This window comes from Paroedura picta, chromosome 11, assembly GCF_049243985.1.
Source record: "Paroedura picta isolate Pp20150507F chromosome 11, Ppicta_v3.0, whole genome shotgun sequence".
In the NCBI taxonomy this organism is placed as follows: domain Eukaryota; kingdom Metazoa; phylum Chordata; class Lepidosauria; order Squamata; family Gekkonidae; genus Paroedura; species Paroedura picta.
Window position 1 is genome coordinate 38,430,036 of NC_135379.1, and position 16,691 is coordinate 38,446,726.

General features: G+C 40.4%; 1 protein-coding gene across 3 annotated transcripts in view; it reads right to left on the reverse strand.

Moving 5' to 3' along the window:
- TOPAZ1 (testis and ovary specific TOPAZ 1) overlaps positions 1-16,428 on the reverse strand; it is a 43,425-nt gene extending 26,997 nt beyond the window's left edge. For 2 of the 3 annotated variants that reach the window (XM_077302988.1, XM_077302990.1), the window contains exons 1-6: positions 14,663-16,428; positions 11,028-13,383; positions 8,051-8,118; positions 4,577-4,698; positions 3,942-4,003; positions 2,246-2,358 (exon numbers count right to left, since the gene is read on the reverse strand). In XM_077302988.1, coding sequence (XP_077159103.1) covers positions 2,246-2,358; positions 3,942-4,003; positions 4,577-4,698; positions 8,051-8,118; positions 11,028-13,383; positions 14,663-15,944 — 4,003 coding nt within the window. In that variant the 5' untranslated portion in view covers positions 15,945-16,428. The remainder of the gene's footprint in view (positions 1-2,245; positions 2,359-3,941; positions 4,004-4,576; positions 4,699-8,050; positions 8,119-11,027; positions 13,384-14,662) is intronic. The other variant, XM_077302989.1, reaches the window with a different exon arrangement.
- Between the last annotated feature and the right edge of the window lie 263 nt (positions 16,429-16,691).

The following is a 16,691-nucleotide window of genomic DNA, read 5'->3' on the forward strand; positions in this document are numbered from 1 at the left end:
AGAATAATCATGGAATTCTGTAATTTCACATCTTAGAAATATGACAAGGTATGAACAATAGCTTTGATAATTCAATCAATACTAACTGGACCTGAGAGACTGTTAAGATTTTGAAATTCATTGCATGATCCAGAGCTCTGTTTCAAGTACTTAGGATACAATATAAAAGCAATGGACATTTTGCTACTTTTTCCTAAGAACGTTAAAAGAAGATTTGTTACTTATATGTGCTGCTTTTCTCGAACAGACATCCAGTGAGGCTGCTAGGTCACCCATATGGCTGCATGTGGAGAAGTGGGGAATCAAACCTAGCTCACCAGATTAGAAATCGGCACTCCTAAGCACTACACCAAGCTGGACCACACCCCAAATTTGTGCAAGAGTACTTTTAGTCAAATAACTGTCTAATTAGGAAAACAGAACTTTGCAAAAAAAAAAAACAAAAACAAAAAACAACAGTAACTAGGATCCCCTGAGCTGCTTAGCTTTTCAGCTTGTGGAGCTCTTATTTAAAAAGTGCACTCACATGCTGTATAATACAGCTGTTAAAACACTTTTCTTTCAAAAGCCTTGGGGTGAAGGGCTTTCCATGAATAAATCTGAATTCAATTCCCTTAGCCCATTAAACTAGCTATGTGCATCTGACTCGGTAATGATAATCCTGATAATTTATGCAACATATTTAATCTTATTATTTATTTAATTTCTATACTGCCCTCCCACTGAGCTAGAGGAAAGCCAACAATGTAGTTTATTGTGCAGTCATTTATTTTACTATTATTCATGTATCGTATGGCGTGTGCAGTGTAGCCGGGCGAGCCAAGGATTGTCACGCAGGCAGGCAAGGCACATCCGGAGGTGGTTGGCCATTGCCTGCCTCCACATCGTGACTCCTCATGCTCCTTGGAGGTCTCCCATTCAAATTCTTGCCAAGGTCGACCTTAGGGTTGCGCATGGCGTCCTCCAAATCGGCTGCTCCGGGCTGCTGCAGCCAGCGCCTCCGCGCAGGGGAGGGAGGATGCGCAGCTGCACACCCTCCCTCCCCCCCCCCTGTGGTGAGGTGCTGGCTGTGGCAGCCCGGAGCAGCCAATTTAGAGGACGCCGTGCACAACCCTAGTCGACCCTGCTTACACTTCTGAGATCTAATATAATCCAAAGGCATGTATTATATTTCCCAACCAATTATCAAGCTATTCCAGACTAGTAACAGCAAAGTCCAGAACTCAGGAACAACCACAGAGTACAAGAGCCTTTAGAAGAAAACAAAATATAGGTGCAAAAAACATTTCTAGTAAAGAGGATGAGGAGTCAGGTGGAAGTGTTTTTCAGTTGTATTTCACTTATCTGACAGCAATTTAAAGCCCACACACCCTTTGGCACAGCTCACAGGTTAATCTGCCTACCTGAAATGTGCTATGGCCTCATGTTTCCTTATCCCCATTTACAAATGGATTCTTTTTGCCATTTTCTGATCCACAGCAATCAATGTTTGTTGTGAATCTGAAACAAGCAAGCTAGTTTGGTGTAGAGGCTAATAGCAGCAGTCTCTAATCTGAAGAGCTGGGCTTGATTCCACACTCCTTCACATGCAGCCAGCTGGATGACCTTGGAACAGTCATGGCTCTCTTAGAGCTGTTCTTAGAGCTCTCTCAGTCCCACCCATCTCACAGTGTGTCTGTTGAGCGGAGAGGACGGGAAGCCACTTTGAGACTTCTCTGGGTAGTGAAATGTGGAGTATAAAACCCAACTCTTCTTCATAGAACATCTGTATGTTGACTCACAATGCAAGGAGGGAGAGCGGGCAAAAGCGCACTCTGGATGGTGCAAACACATGGATTAAGTGCTTGTGCATATACCCTTCCAACAGAAATGTTATTTTCTAAGCAGTGCTGATGACAGGGCACAGCACTCACATATGGGCTTTCCCTCCACACACACGTGCACACTGTAGAAAGCTTGATGAGCTTCTGGAGCCTGGTTTCCCTCCCTGCATGTTGTGTTAACACACAAGTGGTTCATCTGCACAGAACTTATGATTGCTGCTAATTAGTATCCCATTTTGGCTTTGGACATCATGGCAAACTAAGACGACTCTAAACCTTAGGCCGAAATACATGAGCGGCAGAGAAGAGAGCACACTAATCCACAGCTTGTTCCGGATGGGTAAAGCACATGAATAACAAAATATCCACCATAGCAAACTAAGCATTGGGGTATAGGGAAATAATACAATACAATACAATACCATTCATCCATGGTTTTGCTACTGTGCCTTGCCATTGGGGAGCAGCTGTTTTCACAGGAGGAAGTGGCAACTCTGGTTGATCAAGGTTTACATGTTGATGTTCAGGATTCTCACTAACAAAAAAACACCTCATGTAAACACAGGAACTTTATGCTCTGCATTCAAATCTGAAGGACAATATATTTGCAAACAAATCACCTGCCCATGAGCTAAAAGGGGTTCAGACCACTGGTCCCTTGGACCAGTATTTTCTAGTGACAGGTGCCAACGTTTTGGGCTGGAGTTCCTCCTAGCTGCCCTTGATAAACCAGAGATGGTGAAGTTGCCATACACAAGGTTCTATCTACCCTGTGTTTTAATAGTTTCTTTTGGCCTCTTCTAGGCAAGATAACCAATGGTCCAAGCATCTCTTCACCTGACTAAACAGGTGGAGTCAATAGAAACCCTCTTCAGTCAGATGTATTAGAGGCTTTTGGAGTGATTCCTAGAATTAATCTTTCACACTTGCCTTAGTACAGAACTGTTACTTTAATTATAATATCTAATCCAGTTATTTACTAAGCTCACCTTATGAACTCTAAACTTTCCATTCATGAATTATGAGAAAAGATTACACAGCAGCACAACCTGTGTGGTAGAATGTGGGATGTGTTTAATTTACATGAAGTGACCAGCATGACTGTACTTGAAGGGCAGCATGAGTAAGCAGCTACCCCACCTACACTCCTATCTGCAGCTACTTCTCTGTTTGGGTCTAAGGTCCTAGATCTTTCCAATACAAAAATGTTGGAATACTGTGCAACCCCAAGCATTTAAACTGTGGACTGCACTGAACTGAACATCATGCGACCTCCGTTAAAGCAAAGATGACCTATTGCTGTCTGCTTCTCATAGCCCCTGGGCTAAAGCGCTGTTGATCAAAAGTCCTCTACAGGTGAGGGGATGCCGATGATGCTCTTCTCATGCTCATCATCATATTTTAACAGAGTTTGGCATCTGCCATGACTTACTCCCTGCAGAGGTCTACTTCTGATGATCATTCATTCATTCATTCATATTTGTATACCGCCGCATTTCCTAGGAACCCACGGCGGTTCACAGAATAAAACATTAAAAGACAATAAAGGTAAAGGAATCCCCTGTGCAAGCACCGGGTCATGTCTGACCCTTGGGGTGACGCCCTCTAGCGTTTTTTTGGCAGACTCAATACAGGGTGTTTTGCCATTCCCTTCCCGGAGGTCAGAAGCCACAAATCCTTTGATGAAAAGAGACTTAGAGTTATGGAGAGTGAATGAGGTAGCGAGCAGGTGGGCAACAATGCCTCGTGCTTCCTTTCCTGCTTGCCTCCATCCATAGCTGATAAGGAGCAAGAGGAGAATGGAGGTTATAAATGAAGCAACTAGACCAGGGGTAGTCAAACTGTGTCCCTCCAGATGTCCATGGACTACAATTCCCATAAGCCCCTGGCAGCGTTTGCTGGCAGGAGCTCATGGGAATGAGTCCATGGATATCTGGAGGGATGTAGTTTGACTACCCCTGAACTAGACAGATGCAACAAGCAGTCACACAGTCAACAGTTACTTATCTAATGTTGACATTTAGATTGAAGAATGTTTTGGTAGGATAAAGCTGTTACATGCTGCTCTCGGCATGCAAATTAGTCTACTTAAGTATTATTGCTTGAAAGAATACATACATCTTGTTAGTTTCCTGAATCTCTTTTTCTTTTACAGCAGTCATTTCTTCTGAAAATTTGTACTGTAAAATGAAAAATACAAATTCAGTTAAAAATGAACGAGAATGAATTTCCATACTGTATCACACAATTTATACCAGTCCTGTTTACTGTGTAACTTATTTTCAACCAATTCCCTGTACTGCAAAATTACTCTAACACATTAGTAAGAGCAAACATTATATTATACTTTCTTTACTGTACTGTTTTTTTGCACAAATACATTAAGAGTTACTCCATCCTGTTACACCCACAGATGTAGAAGGAAAGTTATTTGTCTTTTCTTACAATTTTGGGTCTATTTATGACCTCATCTAGTCAAGAAATCCTGAACCATAGTTATCTGCTTTTATTAAACTTTAATTTCCACATACTGCTTAATTTGGATTTACAGAGAACAATTTAAATTGACAGTACAGCTACACACACGTGCTCTCCTAGAGCAGAAAGTAAGGAATCACTCTAGATTATATTCTGACTAGGGTTTATAACTGGCCTCCTAATGAATCCCTGGGTTCAAGAAACAGATTTACTGAAACTTCTAAAATCTCTTCAAGGAAGTCAGCTACTGCCACAGCAACAAATGGCCTATGTACCTTTACGTCAGAACTCCTGCTAAGATCCTCCAATTCAGTCAACTGTCCATCTTTAAAAGACAACTCTTTTGCATCTCTTGTTAAACTGGTTCTGCTTAGAGAATCTGATTTAGCTCCATCACCTAAATCAGGGGAGGGGAAAATGAAATGCAATATGTTATACAGAGTTTTCTGTAGAGCTTCCCCCCCAATATTGCTAAATTATAGCAAAATTAAGAAGTGATTAACTTGAGGTCAGCCATAATATTTTATCAGTATTTAGAAAGGGTCCATTTCCTAAACAACATTGTAACTGAATGTGGAATTTATTGTTGGGCTACAGCTAAAATTGTACACATTACTGCACAATTACTCCATGGTGCAGTATCTAACAAACCCAGATTTCCATCTGCCCAATATAATAGGAAGAACAAGGTCCACGTTATTGTATGCTGATGATACAGCTATACTCATACACTGAAGTAGGGCTCAGAAGAGCTCTTCCGGCATTCATGGAATACCGTGACAAGGAGCGCTTAACCATTAACTTCTCAAAAAACAAAATGTCTTCTCAAAAAGCACAGATGGCAAGCAGTTGAACCGTTCCAATATCTAAGAGTAGTATTCCAGTTAACTGGCTTGTGGAAAAAACAGCTAACACAAGTAAATGACCAAGCTCAAACAAGGTCCACAGCAACTTTAAGAATCTTTTCCACAAAAGCATGTTTACATACACCTTATGCTTCGAAAGTCTTGCAAGGAAAGGTAATATCACGGCTTATATACAGTGCACAGGTATATTTGTACAATTATAGAAAAATAGAAGTACTTCAATCTAAAAATTTTAGATCTTTGTTTGGAGTGCCTCGCTGTATATCTAATGCCTTACTTAGGTTGGAAGCAGGGCTCTTCAAAACACTAGATTTTTCACTTGAGCTCGGTTCAATGCCATTCCATCTGCTTTATTAGAAGGAAGGTATGCATGTATTCCCTATACGTTATGCTTATGTCCATGCCAGTCAGGAATGGTAGCATCTATTGAACGTGTGCTTCTATGTTGTCATTTTTACCAGGATATTCGCACTCAATATATTATGCCAATATTTTTAAAATTCTCAGGTAAAACTGATCACTTTTACACTTCTCTTCTCCTTGGTGACAGTTTCTGTGCTGCAGCATGTGTTATCACAGGAGAAGAAATTATCTGACTTACAGTACTCTTTTACTGTTTTATTTATATATTTATATAAATGATATGATTTTATTAAATGGCTGTCTGAATGAATGGTGTGCAATTCTGCTACAGTTGTTTTTGTCTGCTGATCTAGGATAATAATAAACCACTGACTGATACTGCCCAATTGTTCATCATACACCTGATGGCATCAAGCGTCAAAAAGCTTGTACATTATGAATGGACCAAGGGTGTCCTAACATTAGAATTAAATATTTTGTTTGTTAGGGAAAGATCCTCCTGGGAGGAGACTGTCCGGGGCCCTGTCCGTCCAGGTCCACCCTGATTGGCCCTCCCCCTCCAGCTCCCACCCTCCCTCCTTGCCTGCTAGAAGCCGTGTGGCTGCGGCCTCCATTGTCGCCCACGAGGAGAGAGATAGCAACAGGGATTTGCGGCCCACAGGTACACTCCTGCTGGGAGGGAGCCAAGGGAGGGGGGAGTTTGGAGCCTCCCTGCAGGCTGCAAAGGCCTGTTGCCACCGGTGGGGGGGAGCTAACTTCCCACTCCCTTTAGCCTGGGAAGCACTCTCACTGCAGCAACAGTGCTTCCTGGGCCAAAGGGAGCCTCCTGCAGCAGTGCCGCCGCCGGGGGGGGGGTTTCCCACTCCCTTTGTGGGCCAAAGGGAGCCACGGCCACCCTCTCACGCCCTCCTGCCTGCTGCCCCTTTCAAAGCCCAAAGTAGTCTTATAAAGCAAACTAGAAATAAAATAAATAAAAGTTCTCCCCCTCTCATTTGTCCATGTAATGCCAAAACCATGATTTGGCATTGTGTCAGAGAGCCAAACCACATGTTATGTGAGAAATCTGCAAACTAATTTGACATTATCATTATCAACAAAAATACCTGCTTGGGGAGGTGAGGGTGGAGAAGAATCAGCACTGTGAGGAGGGTTTATTGTACTTCTTCCCACCCCCATCCGCAATGCTAATAGAAGCTGGAAGGCAGGTGATTTCTAAGGGGGAAGTAGGATGGTAAAAGGATAAAGATTACAGCCCTGTTCCCCCTGCCCAGCACTGTGGTTCCAATCTAAATGTTAAGGGAATGTTATTGCTTTTAAGAGAAAACTTTAGATCAAATCATGGATCTACCATGGATGTGTAATTCAGCACTGAATTATATAGGCTGACTGTAGTCTAATCAAGTAAGAAGATAAACTCCAAGCGATTAGCAATTTCTTGCTTGCTGGGTTGAAACTGAGCTTGTTTTCTTATATACAGTAGCCTTTTGAATTTGTCACAAACATTTCAGGTCTCTGAACCAGATATTTAAATTTTTGCACTGGTCTGATCGAACTGTGCTTTGGATCTAAAAGATCTGAAATACAATTTATAAATCAGTAGGGATTTACTTTGCATCATTAAAATACAGAAGTGATGCATGACAAAAATGAATAAAATTTTCTGCTTCAGAGGCCAAATTGTGGCTTTTGCTGCTCTACCCCATGTCCTTTTGTGTCTTTATATCTATATCCTATTGCCATCTTGTTGTTCACGTGCCAAAGCCTCAAGTTCTCATCATATAGCTTTTATTATACTGACGCTTGAGATGTGAAATGTTCTACCTCAGCAGTGATACACCTTTTTATCTGTTACATTTACAATAAATATCAACTGTCTAGCAATTATTGATTAGCCTGTGAGTTCCACCTTAACTACTGGCTGCGTGGACACTACTGAGTGGATAGGAATGCAGTACAGAAGTCCAAAGAAGCTGCAATACAGAACTTTGTTGAAGCCTCTAAGCTACTATCTATGCAGTTACAGAACGTTTTGCATACACTTAATTACCACTAAATCATTTCAATAACACTGGTACTATGCAGTCAATTAGCTATGATCGGAATGACCTGTATAAATTTTTTCCTGTGAAATATTTTTGCTTTTACAATTTTTGGCACTCGAATTATGCAGAAGAACAGACAGCAATATCTGTGACCTTCTTCTGATAGCTAAACAGAACAATGCATGTATATTCTAGCTCTAGGACATCCAACTGAAAAACCCAGATTTGTTCCAGTATATGCCAAAGCTGGAAAAAAACCAAAAAAAGTGTTTGAGTTTTTTTTAGAAAAACAGACATGTTAATATTTAATTTCACGTTTGTGTGTGTGTGTGTGTGTGGGGGGGTGCTACATCTTTTGATTTCCCTAAATCAGATAATGAAAGAGCACCATGTAAAAGAACTATTTGGCATGATGAATCTAATCCTTTAGGCTTCTACATTCTCTCAAATTCTGCATTTATAAAACTCGTGTTCTTACCTTCTGTCAATGAAGCAGAGACCTCTGTAGTAGACCTCTGCGTATCATGCACTTGAACAGGACTCTCTCTGCAAACAAGTACATTTTATAAAGTACAAATGAAGGGGGAAAAGAATTTTTCTAAACCAGATAAGGTTAAACTAGTTAAAACATTCTGAGCAGTGCACAAAAATTCTCTGCTGAGGATGGCTATGTCATAATCTGTATTCCCAGTTTTTCTCCTGGGGATTATTCCCTCTATTGTTTACTTAGGCTGTGGCAGCCACGATCCCACAACAGGTTCCCCACTATCAGCAGTCATTATGGCAAACATTGATAACTACCAAAATCTTGCAGGTAGGAACACCAGCTAAGAAGGTGCCTCACAATGGAATCCTATGCAAACTAGTCTCATCATATTGATGTTAGTTGGTTTAGACTGGGGTAACTTTGTGAAGGATGGCAGTATCAGAATTAAATAGTTGCGCTGCAAGTAGACTTCAATTGCACTCAGCTTTTTAGCCAATTTGTACAGCACAATCCAATCACTAGAAAATGGGTAACTGGCTGGAAAGGGATATATGAGGGCCAAAAATTTCTTAGAAACTTCTGAAGAGATCAAATTATATGTTACATAATTTACAGTAAGCACTCTATGTCCATAAATCTCAATCCCAGCACATATTCTTTCACTTTGCTTCCTTGCACTCTTCCATATTTTATCATGCTGAATAAAGTATCCAGCAACAAGAATCTTCAGTCCCACTTGCAAAAGGAAATCTTACTGGAACATTCAAATGGGTAGCCATGTTAAAGAAGTCTCTTTTTCTCCTGGGACTTCAGCTTCAAACTAAAGGCATTAACTATTGTTAAGAATGTACAATATTTACATCTAGTAACCTAGTGCTTAAGAACTTGAAATATTTTTTACACTACACACATTGCAAAATATTCTGTGTTTCAAATACATGCAACTCTTTGTGGTTTCCATTAAGCTCTCATCACTTTGTAATTGCCTACTGAGCCTAGTAAAACTCAAGATTAGCAAACAGAAAAGCAGAATGTCAAGTATCACTAAAAGTCTTTTCAGTACAATTAACTGTACACTTGTCAAACAGCAACTGTTTACTACTAAGTTGTCAAAAAACATACAGTCCTGATGACTCCATAATCCATCAATCAATTATACACTGCAAATGATTCCTGCAGTGTCACTTTTCCAACTTTCACCAAGGAGGATAAAGAAATGTTCACTGAGAAATGTTCCCACAAGGGCTAATAAGAAGTCAATGCAATTCAGAGCAGCAGATATTAAGTTTTATTGGCCATTTCTAGCCTTCATCTAGAAGAGCTGATTTTCACTACCCAAAAGAGATTCAAAGTGTCTTATGAACACTTTTCCCTTCGTCTTCCAAGAACAGACACCCAGTGGCATAGGTGGAGCTGAGAGCTCTGAGAGAACTGCTGTGCGAGAACAGCCATAAGAGAACTGCGACTAGCTTATGGTCACCCAGCTGATTATTTGTGGAGTGGGGAATCAAATCTGGTTATCCAGATTAGAGGCCACAGTTTTTAACCATTACACCATGCTGGCTCTCTTAACTATTATATTACTGAAATTTGCAAAGACTAATATTAGTTCCAACTCTCAATTCCATACACATGGCTATAGTAGAATCTTAAAATTAAAAAAAATTAATTTGAAGTCATGGGCCTAGGAGAATCATAGAAACTATATCTTAAAATGTATAAATATACTAAATAAACTTGCCATTTCTGTGTGAAGAGAATCCCACTTCTCAACATTGACTAATAAACAGTGCTCAGCTAATGGCTACGTTCATATAAAACTATTAAAGGTAACTGCGTATTTGTTTCCTGCAACTGGCACAGTAAATTAACACAAACTTAACCAAAGATTATCATCTGACTGTCAGAAGAACAACCATTTTAAAGCTGGAGAAGCAGATTCAGGATTTAAAAATATGCATTAAGTTTTGCTTGTAAGATGCATACTTCATTTTGCCTGTCTGCAGTGAGTTAGTCATTCAAGAAGAAAATCTTGAATATATTAAGATAAGGGAAATATCAGAGCAATAAAAACGACTGAATGACACAAAAGCTGATTCCCAGTGCAAAATAATGGATAGCATATAGATTGACTTTTACTTTCCCTCCTGATTTACTTCAATTATCTCCCCTTTCTTACCAATGTGGACCCCAAACAGCTTATACCATCTTTTTCCATGTCTCCATAACAGACCAACAGATCTTAGACTAGCAGTGGCCAAAATGTGGCTTCCCAGGTATCTATGGACATACTGGCAGGGGCTCATGGGAACTATAGTCCATCAGCAACTGGAGTGCCACAGTTTGACCACCCCTGGACTAGACCAGCGCTGCATATACTGTATTGACTTAAGTGCTCAAATGAAAAACTGGTACAAAACAAATGCATGTAACATTAAGATAAAAATAACTGAGGAAATGGAATAAGAAAGCAGTTTTCCCTTTCATATCATTATATGAAAGTAACTATTTCCTCCCTTCTGTATTAAAAGTATTTCTAAATGTCACAGCATCATTAAGTACTAACTTTGTCAAAACAATTTAATGTAATCATATAGGCTACAAGACCCATTTTAGGGACTTTTCTACAATCCTGCCCCCCCTCCAGTCTGATGGATTTTGGATTTCATAATTTGTTGTCACTGGAGAATCAGATTTTGTTTATATCAGCAGTTAGTAATACATTTGTAACCAACAATAAAAACAGTAAGATCAATTATTTAATGGTAGTCCCTAGCTGCTACCTACATCCAGTGGAAATCTTTTTACAGCCTCAAATCAGTGACAAGAAAATCTTGTTACTAGGAATGGCCTCCTTACAAGGCCTGGAACGGAAGTGTGCTTTAACCAGAGTTCAACTTTATGATTTGATATATATATACTAATTATGTATACAAATTATTCATAAAAACAACTGAAATATGCTCACTTGGGTCTGAATTTCGAGAGGCTGCTTCTTGAAAGTGGAGGGAGTTCTAACTTTACCTCCAGTTTTCCTGAGAAAGTGGTAATGCTACAATTGTTGTCAGTAACATGCACGTTTGAACCCATGACTGACAGTTCATCAGTATTTCCAAATAGTTCAGGATCATCCTGAATTACATCAAGCACAAGAGCATCATCTTCATAAGCCTTAAGAACATCTGCACAAAACTTATCTTTGTCCTGCACCAAGGTATTGCTCCAATTATCTTTATTTATTTCAGAAGATACAGGGATCTCTGTTGGTTTCTTTGTACATCCAATACTCAAAGAGTTAGAAATATCTTTCAAAGTTGATGATTCTATATCATTCTCAAGAGAAGTTGCCAGATTTTTGTTACAAACACTATTCGCCCTAGGAAAGCTTCCGGAAACACTACTGCCAAATCGGTCTGCATGTTCTTCCGCTGCAACCACAGTAATGCCATTAATCTTTTCAGAGTGGAACTGATGCTCAGAACCAAATGAACTCCTCTTACTTCTGTCTTTCTTTACAGTAGCAGCACTTATGTTCTGAGGATTATAACAATTTTTTTCCTTTCTCAATGCACCCTTGTCCTTAAGCAGAGGTATTCTGTATTTTGACAAGTTCCCCGTGCTCGATAGTTTTAATACTTGTGGAATTGCAGTTTCTTGTTTAAGCACCAATGACTTTGTCTTATTTTTACTATTGTCTACAAATATGTCATTCTGAGTACCTGTGGAAACATTTATCTTGGCCACACTTTCTTCATTTTTAATATCTTTCACTGAATTCAAAGTCATTTTGCATTTCTTTGCATTTTTAGTCACCCTAGATAGGCACTGTTTAGGCCTTCCCGTATTAGAGAGATTTCTATTCTTATTTCCAATCCCTGAGAAATGTTTGGGTGTATCAGTTTGAGATTCTGCATCCGGAATTACAACAGAAAGATCTGTTTTACAAATCTCTGCTTCAATTGCAGACACTTTGCTAGTGTCTACCAACAGTTTATGAAGCTCCATTTGGGCAGTGTTAGCAAAAGAATCCGTACCTCTTAAAAATTCTGAGCCAGACACATGATCTTTACAAAACCACAAGGAGGTTCTCGCACATGATTCACGAGGCCAAATATTTTTACCTGAAAATGGCACTATTCTTTGACAGCTGAACTGTAGTATCTTCCCAGTTTTACTCACTGTTTTCCCTTTGGGTGCTGCTTTCCCACTTTGCGGGTAGCCAACATTATTGCTGCAGTTGGTGATTCTTTCACCAACCAGTTTATCCACTACAGAATCATCCTTCACTCTAGTGAAGTCTGTGTGTGGTTCTATGGTCTTTGACACAAGATCACCATTTTCCTTCTGAAACTCTGACTTCAAGTCATTTGCATTGTACAAGGCAAAGTGTGATTTCCTCTTTTGTTTATTACTAGGCAAGGAAACAAGTTGATTTTGATGTCCTTGAGCATGTCTCTGTAGAAGGAAATCAGGCATGCCAAATGAAGATAAGGAAATAGTTTTATAGTTCAGTTCTTCTTTAATTATTGAAGGATCTGCTACGGCATTTTCATCTATTTGTAGTCTGTATTCATTGCAGAGGTCCATGTCTGAAAGAACTTCCTGGACTGCTGATCTTTCCAGGTCCTCGGTTATTTTTATCTTCTTACTGTTTTTTTTATATTCCAAACTCCATTCACTTTCCCTAAATCGCTTCTTTCCATTTTGACATCTTTGGGTCGTATTCCTGTTTTGGTGCATTCCTTTTCCAACCAATATGTTTGTCTGAAAGAATGATCTTCCAGCTTGCATTATGTTAGAGGTACTATTCAAATCATTCTGTCCCATGCCTCGATTAAGACACAGATCCTTCCTTTGACTCGGTGTAACATGCAGGAATTCACAATGAAGTTTATAACTTTGAAATGTTTGGTTACTTGTAGAATTTAACAGTGCCTTTATGTAACTGCAATCAAGTAATATCACTACTGGGTTCTTTATTACTCTGCAAGGGGAGTCATTCAGCTTAGTAAGGCATCTGAGTTTGTCATCCTGGTACACCACCAGTGTGCCCTTTCCCACTTTCTTTTCAGTTATTTGTATATCCCAAAGTTGTGGACATTTGGAGTTCGTAACAGGAAAGGAACTACTACCACAGTGTATTGCAGCCTCCCTTTCACAACGATAGTAGACAGGATCCTTGTGTTCAGGTTCATTTAAGTTAGTTATCTGAAGACATGCAGACTGCACAAGCAGTTTCGGTAAACTGAAATCTTGAGAAACACTTAGATCAATCTTTGGCAGCTTTCCATACTGTCTATTTGAAATTTCTGCCTCTTGCTCTCCTGGTTTTAAAAAAAGGAGAAGTATCTAATGAGTAATGCAAATCTTCTAGTATACAAAGTCACCAAAATTAGACATGTTTACATATATATACACATTTTATAAAGGTATGTCATGAACTACAAATTTTAATAGCAGCTAGCTTATATCTAAAGCACCAGCTTCAAACCTATAGGGGTGGCATTAATTAGTAAGCAATATTTTTACGGCTAGATGATATTTGGTAAATAAAGATTTAACAGAACAATTTTACAAGCTTTTTCAGAACAGTCAACCAACTGATGCTTAAATTTTGTACATCAAGACAACTTAGTTGAAACCAAAATCAAATACATTTTCACACTGTTATTCTTATTGTATAGCTGAAAAACCAACAGCAATGTGCTTTTCCCAGGAAAATTTGAATTAGACTATTTTTCAATGCAAATAAATATTAGCAAAAGGTAGCAAGCACACCATGTACAAGCCTGGACCAAGTATAACCACTGGGTTTGCCTGTGTTTCATATCCAACATTTACTCATCTGTTCCAATAGCATTTTCAGGATAATTTATGCCTCTCGTTTTCTTAAATTAATTAATCTTAACAAATTCAAACGTCAGACTTTTAATGACATAGTAATATTCTCATCCAGATACACAGGAAACAGAAATGTCCTATCTACTCTAAAAATGCAGGTATTTGAGGTAATAGAAGTGACAGGACCTGGACATAAACCATACATCAAACTGATTAAGACATAAATTAAACAAATTTAAAACAGAAGAAAAAACTACTACTGATTGGTTAAAAGGAAAATCATAATCCAAAAAAGGCCCCCATACTTGGGGGTTGGCAAGAGAAGCACATTATTCCGTACAGATGCAAATTTTGTCTTGAAAAAGTCTAGCCAGAAATTCAGCCACCTTCAAAATTAATTTTAACATGAAAAAAATTGAAGTAGTGATCAGTTTAATGGCTTCTTTGCAAATGCAAAAAGCATAACTTCCCAATATGAGCTCTAAGTTGGTTTTTCACACATCTGAATGGCATTTTACTGTCTCCTGCAGAAAAAAACATCACTTTCTGAAATGTTTCAACAAAATTTCATAAGCTAGTTCCATTAATTTTTCCTAATGACACTGTCCCAAGTCAAGAATCCAAGTGATTTTTCCTTACAGCTTTATGATTCTGAAAAGACAGTAAGATAGATTGATAAAAATACAATATAACAGAGGGAAAATACAAGCCCAATTAGGAAAAGATAAACAACTATAGAGGGAATAGGGAACGTGTTCTTACTAGATGTTTTGATCTTTATTTTTAGTTCAGGTGAAGTCACAATGCCATCTTTCCCATGTTTCTCATTGCTGTCTGTTACCCTGGCAATTAACTGACCTTCTGTAGGTGCAGAATCCATTATCTGTCCCATAACCATTGTCTTTTCTAGTGTCCCTATCCTGGGAATCTCCATAGCCACAGACTTTTCCTCCTTCCAGTCTAGCTTCTCACTATCATTTTCACATATCTTTGATTTCAGTAAAGCTCTGGTTACCATCTTATGCCTTCTCTGTACTGCTACGCTTCCACACTTTTTACTGTCTTCTAAACATCCTACACTGTCCAACAAACAACTACTGGTTTTTTTCAGAGATTCTAAATCCTCACAAGATTTTGTTTGCGCCAGTTCCACAGAACGTTTATATGTCTGCTGCAAGGCTTGTTCTTTCCTCCAAGGCACCACCAGTCCCAAATTTGCCAATCTATGGGTCCTCTTTGCCCTTTGTCTTGTGTCCTGGTTCCTAACAGACTCCTGCTCTGGGTGAGCCAATCTACTCCTTTCTCTGACATATTGTGATATCTGCCAAGATCCCAGTTTTGAGACAGACCGCTTCTTGCTTTTCCCTATTGCTTCCGGAGTGTCTGGTTCTATTGCTGGGCTCCCCCCATCCATTTCTATATTATTTTTTATTTCTGTGCAAGCTTCTGACAAGGCTCTCTTCCTTTTTTTCTCGTATTTATTTCCTCTCTCCAAACAACTTGAAATGCTTGGTTTAGGTTCCAGCAAGGAGCATGTACGATTTTTCTTTGAGGCAGTATCTTTTCCACAGGCCCTCATTTCCGGTAAGGAGCTACACCTTTTCTCTCTACGGCGCGATGCAATTTTTTTTTGCAAAGCAGTTTTAGAAGCAGCACAATGCTGCTCTCCCCCCATGCTCTGGGTGGCTTTTTCTGAATGTCTTTCTTCTACCAAGCTCTCCTCTAGCTTCAGGTTTGCGTCCACAGCAAAGTTTACCTTTGCTTCATAGTCCTGTACTCTTGGTACAGCTTCCCCACAGCTTCTCACTTTACTTCTTTTAGAGAAAAGCCCCTTGTTTTGTTCCTCCTCCTTCCCTACTAAAGAACCCTCAGAATTAGGAGTAGGTGGCTCAGCCAAGTCACTAGGCTGCTCTAGTACAGACTGCTCTTTTTGACACTCCTCAAAACAGGCCAATAGCTGCTTAGTTGGAACTCCCACACCTAAGCCTGGCACTAGGCAGAAAGAAGTCTGCTCCTGCTTACCCTTCTGCCCTTTCTGTACCATCTTGGAGGCAATAGATGGAGCATTACACTCTTGAGGAAATCTCAGACCAAATGAGTTTTCCCTCTTGCGTGCTTTTCTCACTTGCAACTTATTCCTTAAAAAAAAACCCCTTTTTTGCTTACTGAGTACATGCAAACTGTCTCAGCTAAAACCAATAGGAACTCCCAGCATTCCCCAGGGGGACTCAACTTAAAATTCAATTTTGAGACTTAAAAAAACAAACAAAAAAAACCCCCACAGCGGCAGCTATAAACGCCCAAGGACTTTAGCGCACAACACTGGAGCCCCTCAAGCCTCGCCTGCCCGCAAAGACCTTGCATAAGCCAAGAAGCCCATGCACACGGGCCCTGCGCCCCAGCACGAGCGAGGCGCTTCCCAGCACACTGACCCGCTTTGGGGCCGCCGAGGCCGACTGGAGCGCCTTCTTTTCCCAAGGAAGGGCCGGACCACGCCCAGCAGCGGCACCCACGCCGCCCCTCCTCACTGCCCCTCGGCCCAACTAATCTCCCTCCCCCACAAGGCAAAGCCCCCCGCGGCCTCCCCTCCCTCACGACGGCGCAGGCCCACCCCGGCGGAGCCCCACAGACGCCCGACGCCTCCCACGAGCCGGGGAGGATTTCTCCGCCCGCCTTTTGTAACCCCACCCCTCGGCGTCCCACACTCACTTTGCCAGGGGCCGAATCGGGGAAGCGCATGAAGGAAAGGGGCGGCGAGGGGCGGCGCACGCAGGCGCCTCAGGGAGCCGAG